This window comes from Myotis daubentonii, chromosome 2, assembly GCF_963259705.1.
Source record: "Myotis daubentonii chromosome 2, mMyoDau2.1, whole genome shotgun sequence".
Taxonomy (NCBI): domain Eukaryota; kingdom Metazoa; phylum Chordata; class Mammalia; order Chiroptera; family Vespertilionidae; genus Myotis; species Myotis daubentonii.
The window spans coordinates 27,454,430-27,463,240 of record NC_081841.1 but is presented as its reverse complement, the minus strand read 5'-3'; the positions used below and the strand labels follow the sequence as shown (position 1 = coordinate 27,463,240).

The 8,811-nt window shown below is 41.7% G+C and overlaps 1 protein-coding gene across 1 annotated transcript; it reads right to left on the bottom strand.

The window, feature by feature from the left end:
• Positions 1 to 733: 733 nt before the first annotated feature.
• Positions 734 to 1,393, bottom strand: LOC132227330 (histone H2A.J). Its single transcript, XM_059682276.1, has one exon. It carries the CDS (start codon positions 1,296 to 1,298, stop codon positions 909 to 911), a length of 390 nt encoding a protein of 129 aa, XP_059538259.1. The 5' UTR covers positions 1,299 to 1,393; the 3' UTR covers positions 734 to 908.
• Between the last annotated feature and the right edge of the window lie 7,418 nt (positions 1,394 to 8,811).

The following is an 8,811-nucleotide window of genomic DNA, read 5'->3' as shown; positions in this document are numbered from 1 at the left end:
TTGTTATAAAGCAAAATCAAACTTACTACATTTCCAAAGGGGTATAATATGATGGAGACAAGACCACTGTGAAGCTAGAAACTTGGGAAAATCATTTTAAAAGCTCATAAGCATATGTTACTCATGACTAAAGGCGTTGCACTGTTATGCAACACGAGTGTCAGGGGAACAATTTTCCAACCTCATGACTCATGCTTCTGTATTACACACAATACTGGGTGTTTCCTTCATTTTAAAGAAATGTGAACACAAGCATGTGTATAAAAATACCTGATATCCAGAGGATGCCAACAACAGCTAACAGGTCAAGAAAAATGAAAGTTGACACTGTGTCATCAGAGTCCTTCTTTCAAGACGCAAAGTTACTCCACATTTTGAAAAGTGCGAACGGATAGACAACTTCCTACCCTAGACCAGCTGGGTCCCCCAGTCGCTTTTCTAGAACCGGTCTCTGAACTGCCCAGATAGGGCAAGAGAGCTGAACGTGGGAAGAGGCCATACAAATAATTGCCCCCGCCGCATCCACACCTACGGAGATCTCCCTCTCCTTTGCCTGAAGGCGATCAGGGAGCGCTCCCAACTCTGCCCCACCAGGCCCGGGGGTGCCCCCAGGTCTCCCGATCCGCCCGTAGCGCCTCCAGAGTGACCTGCGGGCCAGAGCCGATCGATCCACCGGTACCTGCTCCCGAGCTCCCCGGCGGCAGGCCCCGCGACTACACAGCTCTCTCGACCACACGATTTTCACCGACTTTATTGGCCCCCGACCCCGGCGGGCCCCTCCGCAGCCCACCTCCCCGCTAGATGGCGCCCGGACCCTCCTGGGCATCCGGCATATTCGCACACACTGCGGGGCGGCCCTGAGAGGAGCCTCTGCTCGGGCAGCCGGCTCCCGGGTGCCGGCGTCGGGGTCACTTGCTCTTCGCCTTCTGACTCTCCGTCTTCTTGGGCAGCAGCACGGCCTGGATGTTGGGCAGGACGCCGCCCTGCGCGATGGTGACTTTGCCCAGCAGCTTGTTCAGCTCCTCGTCGTTGCGGATGGCGAGCTGCAGGTGCCGCGGGATGATCCTGGTCTTCTTGTTGTCGCGCGCGGCGTTGCCGGCCAGCTCCAGGATCTCCGCCGTCAGGTACTCCAGCACCGCCGCCAGGTACACGGGTGCCCCGGCGCCCACCCGCTCCGCGTAGTTCCCTTTGCGCAGCAGCCGGTGCACGCGGCCCACCGGGAACTGCAGGCCCGCGCGGGAGGACCGGGACTTGGCCTTGGCCCGCACTTTGCCGCCCTGCTTTCCGCGACCAGACATGTCCGCCTCTCGCCTCACACTCCAGCGGGCGCAGGAGAGCCGCGGTCCCGTCGGGGTCTGGGCGCGCGCGACGCCGCACCCTGGAACTGCCTCCACCGGCAGCGCCTTTCCATTGGCCGCCGCGACGCTCTCGGCTCCGGTTACCGGTGATAGGCAGGCCCCGCTCCCAATGAACGCGCCGGCGGGGGACCGCCTTCTCCAGTACTCCCCAATCAAAAGAGCGAACCTCAGTTCTCATTTACATAGCCGTCCGTGGGAAGGGTCTGCCTTGGGGGCTCCTCTGAATGCGTTGGGTCCCGAGATTTCAAAGTCCACGCTCCCACTCAGCAAAATGAAGTCTTAAGGTTTTGCCCTGGCCGGTGGATCAGTGGTTAGAGCATTCCTCCCTCTCTGTTTCTTCCCCCCCTCCGCCAGCCCCCCCCCCGCCCGCTTCCCGAATGGAAGTGTCGCAGGTTCGATTCCCAGTCAAGGGCTTGTGCTTGGGTTGCGGGTTTGCTCCCCATCCCCGGTGAGGATGAACAATTAAGGAAGATCCAGAAGAAGAGATACTCTGTAAGTACACAGAGCTCAAGAAGTAAATGTCCCTTGAGGTCGCGCACGGTGCGTCAGACGTCGCTGTGCCCCGTAAGCGGAGTTTCTCACATCATACAGCCAGGTAGAGCCCGCACTGGTGGACAACACTGGTCCTCAAGCGAAATCACAAACTCTACCGAATTCGGCCGGCGCAGTACTGGGTACGTTGCCTGTTCTTTAAACAAGCGCCTTGCTTCCTGCAAACCCAAAGGCTCCAGCTGATCACCCAACTGGCTCGAAGAGAAGCTTCCTATGGAGTTGTCCACCTGAACGTGAACTAGATCAGAGGACTCTGGGTCCTTGGAGCTTTGGAGTGAGGAAACCAATGGTAAAGTGCCTGGCGGTGGGGTGGGGGGGGGAGGGTGAGAAGAAGAAAAAGGAAAAGAAAGGGGTGGGGGGGGTGTATGTGTGCTCCTGGGAGGAAGAGCGCCCGTAGCAATATTTTAAATAGCAAAAAATTAGGGAAAATCCATACTCATAAAATAAGAAACTGCTTAAATAAACAATAAAAATCTACAAGATTAAATACTACACTGGAGTGATTTAAATGAAATTAATAAAATTATTATCTACATAGGATAAGTGGAACAATAATTAGGATGAAATTATGTAGATCATTTTTATATTTGATTGTTTCTTAGTGATTTGTAGAAAATTTAAGGTAATCTGCACATGTTAGTCCTTTGCCAATTAGACATATTACAATGATCTCTTAGTTATATTTTCACTCTCTTTATATTATACTAAGGAATAGAACTCCTTAATTCTAATGCAGGAGGAAAAAATTAGCTTTCCCTTTGTAATTTTTACACTTTTGTGTTTGTTTAAAAAATTGAAGAACAGATGGCTTCAATCTTATACAAACTCTTCCAAAGAATAGAAGAAAAATAAGACACTACTCCGCAATTTATGTTAGAAATTAGTACAACCTTGACACCAAAACCTTTTCTCCTGTTATAAAGTTAAATTACAAACCAATATCACTCAAAACATGGATGGAAAAGCCAAGTGATCCCCAGTAGGGGGCGTGGAAGGCAGCCGATCAATGATTCTCATCATTGATGTTTCTAACTCTCCCTCTCCCTTCCTCTCTGAAATCAATTAAAAAATATATATGTATGTGTATATATATATATATATACATATATATATATATATATATTTTTTAAGAGGAGCCAAGGATGAGCCCAAGGTTTAATATATATATATATATATATATATATATATATATATATATATATCATCAGAGGGAAGGCAGGGGAGGGTGGGGGTAAGGCGGAGAGTTCAACCAAAGGACTTGTGTGCATGTATATAAGCATAACCAATGGACACAGACACCAGGGGGGTGAGGGCATGAGCTGGGGGGGGGGGCAATGGGGGGATAAGGACACATGTAATACCTTAATAAATAAAGATATATATATAAAAAATGAAATTTTAAAAAAAAGAGGAGCCAAGGATGAGCCCAAGGTTTAAATATATATATTTAATTGATTTCAGAGAGGGAGAGAGAGGGAGAGAGTGATAGAAGCATCAATGATGAGAGAGAATCATCGATCAGCTGCCTCCTGCACACCCCCTGCTAGGGATCGAGCCTGCAATCCGGGTATGTGCCCTTGACCAGAATCAAACCCAGGACCCTTCAGTCCACAGGCTGATGATGTATCCACTGAGCCAAACCAGCTAGGGCAATAAAAAAATATTTTTAAAAAATAAGTGAAAAATAAAATCAGAAATATAAGATATATACTGTTAGATAAAAATAGTAGATAAGAAAGAAGGAAAGATAAGAATTTAAAAATTGTCTTAACTCCCCAGCTAAGCAAACTCAGATGCACATCTTTCTACTCCTATTTAAAACAATACAATAAAAGGGGGAAAAAGAAAAGTAATCAGTAAATGTTTTCATTTACAGAAAACTTTTTAAGCTATAAACTATTAGTGCATGCTAAAAGAGGTTAGCAAGGTTGCCAGGTACAAGGTCAATATAAAAAAGCTGTGGTACATTTATACAATGGAATACTATGCAGCTATAAAGAAGAAAGATCTCTTACCCTTTGAGACAGCATGGATGGAGTTGGAGATTATTTTGCTAAGCGAAATAAGCTAGTCAGAGAAAGACACGTATCACTCATATGTAGAATAGAATGAACAAAGTAAAGTGATGAACAAAATAGATCCAGAGACGTGGAAGCATGGAACAGACTGACAGATATCAGAGGGAAGGGAAGGGGTGGAGGTGGAAAGAGATTAACCGAAGAATTTGTATGTATATATGCATAACCCATGGACACAGACAATAGTGCAGTGAAAGGCTGGGTGGGGCGGGAGCCTGGTGGAGAGGGGCAAAGGGGAAAAGATGGGGAATATCTGTAATATTCTCAACAATAAAAATAAATAATAATAATAAGTTTCTTTCTATAAACAATAAGGGATTTTTAAAATACAACTTATAGTTTACTTACAATAACACACACACACACACACACATATATATAGTAGTTGTGAGTAATTCTAATAAATTATGTACAATACACTTACGTTGATAATAGAAAACTTCATTTGGATAAAGGACAGACTTACCATGTTCATGAATAAGAAGACTCAATATACTAAAGATGTCAAATATCTACAAATTGATCATAGATTTTAACTTTTACACTGTTCTCTAAAGACACTATAGAAAAAATTATTGGGTTTTTTGTTTGTTTTTTAAAGTATGTTTTCATTGATTTTTTAGAGAGAGAGGAATAGAGAGATAGAAACATTGATCAGCTGCCTCCTGCACAACCCATTCTGAGGATTGAGCTTGCAACCCAGGCATGTGTCCTGACCAGGAATCGAACAGGCAATCTCTTGGTTCATGGGTCAATGCTCAACCACTGAGCCACATTGGCCAGACGAAATTATTGTTTTTTAAAGTAAGGAGAATTATTATATTAAGTGCCTTTGTAGCTTCTTCATCTGTATCCTAAAATATTGTGCACTCCATCCAAGTGTAATTGATAATCAGAAAGGGAAATAGAGCCTTAGCCGGTTTGGCTCAGTGGATAGAACACTGACCGGCCTGCGGACTGAAAGGTCCCAAGTTCGACTTTTTTAAAAATATATTTTATTGATTTTTTTACAGAGAGTAAGGGAGAGGGATAGAGAGTTAGAAACATCGATGAGAGAGGATTATCGATCAGCTGCCTCCTGCACACTCCCTACTGGGGATGTGCCCACAACCAAGGTACATGCCCTTGACCGGAATCGAACCTGGGACCCTTGAGTCCGCAGGCTGATGCTCTATCCACTGAGCCAAACCGGTTAGGGCACAAGTTCGATTTTGGCCAAGGGCACATGCCCGGGTTGCAGGCTCGATCCTCACTGGGGGGCATGCAAGAGGCAGCCCATCAATGATTCTCTCTCATCATTGATGTTTCTCTCCCTCTCCCTTCCTCTCTGAAATCAATAAAAATATTTTTTTTAAAAAGGGAAATGGAAGAGTACACATTCTCTATTGGTGTGGAGAGAATATTAAAGTCTGGTTATATTATGAGCAAAATGGGAAATAATTGTCAGGAGACATTAATGGTTATTGGGAGATTAATATGAAAAACTATAATAAACCACCTTATAAGTCTTTGTACTTTTTAAATTACTGCCACTCATCTACTTTTTCTTTTAATTCCTCATGGTCCTTTTATTCAATAAATGTTTATTGAATTTTGACTGCTATTTTCTAGGAGATAGAGATGCAGAAATGAGTAAGACAAATCAATTCCTTGATATTATAGAACTTAAATTCTAATGGGGCAAGCTAATTAATTAATTAATTAACAGTGTAATATCAAATGATGGTAACTTTTATAAAGAAAATAAAGCAGGGCAATCTAACAGAGAATGACTGGGGGAAAGAGGTGTTCTTTAAACTGGATGATCACAAGAAATGCCTCTAGGACAGTGATGGTGAACCTTTTGAGCTCGGCGTGTCAGCATTTTGAGAAACCCTAACTTAACTCTGGTGCCATGTCACATATAGAAATTTTTTTATATTTGCAACCATAGTAAAACAAAGATTTATATTTTTGATATTTGTTTTGTATATTTAAATGCCATTTAACAAAGAAAAATCAACCAAAAAAATGAGTTCGCGTGTCACCTCTGACACGCGTGTCATAGGTTCGCCGTCACTGCTCTAGGAGGTGCCATTTGAGTTGAAATCTGGTAACAATAAAGACACCAAGTGGCTGGGAGTTAAAAGCAGATAGAACAGCTGAGAAAAATGTCCTTAAGTGGGTGGAACTGTGAGCAAGGCAGGGAGTGAGAGGAGATAAGACCTTCAACGTGGCAAGGTAATTATCACGTAGAGTAATGGTTCTCAAACTGTGGTCCATAGACCTGTTGGGTGAGGGTCCCAAGACATTTTAAGGGGTCAGCAAAGTCAAACTATTTTCATAAGAATACTAAAATGTTATTTGCCTTTTCCTCTTTGTTGACATTCGTGTTCACAATTGAAAAGCAATGGTGGGGTAAAACTATTATAACCTCAGCCACAAATCCAGGCAGTGGTGCCAAACTATTCTAGTAGTTATATTTTTCATTTGTAGGATGTTTGAGTTGGAGTCCAGGAAGAGATCAGGATTCATGATATAAAATTAAGTTCAATCACCATATAGAGGTTATATAAAGCCATTAAATATGAAGTCTCCTAGGAAAAAAGTGTAGACAGAGATGAGTAGCAGAATAAACGTCCCTCCCCACCCCCGCAAATATACTGCTTTAATATGATGATTATTTTGAGCTGCAGGCACTAGAACAACCACAAATGCAGGGAGAGGCTTTCTCTGAACTCCTCATATCTGCCTAAAAAAACCTAGATCTCCCAGGGAGTTTCATTAACCAGGGAAAATTAACTCTTATCAAGGGAGAGGAGACTGGAAGTTGACACCACACCCAGATAAACTTTGTCACAGCTATAACACCTCCCATCTGTTCTTCTAAGAACCCATTTATCTTTCATAAAAATAATTTACTCTTCCCTAAGTGGTACACTTCCCCTCCTCTTCCTGTTGAGATGGTATTTAACCCTGAATTCTAAGCCACCTCTTTATCTGGGTATCTCCCTTGTCTACGTAAGGTATCCATGTTAATAAACTTCTGTTTATTTTTCTCTGTTAATCTGTCTTTTATGACAGGCGTCTCAGCCTAGAACTTAGGGGGGAGAGGGAGATTATTTCAGACACTTCAGAAGCGTAACCACCCTCCAGGGCCCATGATCTGGTGAACCATCCTGTATTCCAACCCTAGAGATTTCCCTGCCTTGCTTTCTCCCACCTTCATGTCATCTTCAGTACCTTCCGTCCTTAATTCCAAATGTATATATAAAAAAAAACTACCAACTGTCATTCTGGGAAGCATTTTTGAGATCTTGTGTCCAGCATGCTGTCCATTTACCTCAACTAAACTCTTATAAAAATTCTCCACAGGTTTGGACATTCTTACGTTGACAATCTTCATCTGAGACCCTTTTGTAGAAACCCTTCAACTGGAGGAAAATTTGAAACTTACATTTCAACTGCTGTCATCTCTTCCTCCCTTCTTAAAGTTAAACTCAAAAGCACTAAACTCTAAAACTATTTTGTTATTCCCACCCTTCTTCTCTCAAGATCAAGTGCATAACCGGTTTTGTTTTGAGGTCTCCAGTTTTCCCTACGGGAGCCATGCAGAAAGTCCCCAAACAGAAGCACCTTGCACCCCCAGTGGCAGCTGTACAGCATGAGACACAGGGAAACTGACACCAGAAACTTCTGGATATGACTTCCTGCTTTTTCTCCTGACAGAATTCAAACCTCTTGCATCACTGTTATTATCCCTGCTAGTTTCATGTTTGTTACAATCCAACCTTGTAGCTTTCTCTCTAAATTTTTGTTAAGGATTCTCACTAACCTCCACATTCAGTTCACAACTTCAGTATAATTCATCCTTCCTGATGAGTTTACAGCTCTGTACTTTGTTTTCTTGCCTTTTATTAACTTCTGCTTTTCTGGCAGCTGCCTTAATTTAAATCCTCTTGATTTTTATTTCACAGGGATGTTGTGGGTGCAATCTGTGAATGGGCTTGGCTTTTCCCCCCACTATTTTACATCCTTACTTATTAGGGTATTTCCATCATGCCTATATCTCTGAGAGTTTAAAAGCTTATAAAGACATTTGAGGCCTGAAAAAAAGTCTTGGCTCCAAAATACAAAACGATAACTACAAAGTCAATTTTTAAAAGTGATATGTGTGGAACGTAGTTCCATTTAATACATTTCATATAATGTGTCTTTAGGCAGTTTTTGCAATTTTGAAGGACTAAGAAAACTTTTCTCCCCCTTGTCTTTTTATCAGTTTAATTCTAATCCTATTTTTTAGACATTTGTTCATCCTTCAAATAATTTTGCCACGTTTTAAGCATTTGAAAAATTAATTTTTTCTAACTTATAAATAATGTGAAAAGGAATATCTCTACCAACTCTACATTTCAGAAATTTGTTTTTTTCTTTCAGATATATCTTACTGACTCACTATAAATATGTTTCAGACAATAAAGAAGTATATCTAAATAAATGTATTTTAAATTTTTTTTTCCTGTGGTAGATTCCAAATATTTGTGTTAGGGGTAATTTTTAAATTACATTTAGCCATATAATTATTTTTATTGAAATTATTAGTTAGTAAAATTATATAGGTTTCAGGTATATATAATTATTTCTTGAATGCAACTAAAATTTCTTCCACTATCATTCTTTTCTAAAATAGTAATATTGGCATATGCTTAAGTTTCTTCAGTTAAATTAATTTCAGTAAATAATCTCTCAATTAAAAAATTAGAAAAGACATACCTACTATGCACTAAGGAAGGAGAAATCGACGCTGCTGTTTAGAGAATGGCATCAAGGAATAACAATAATTA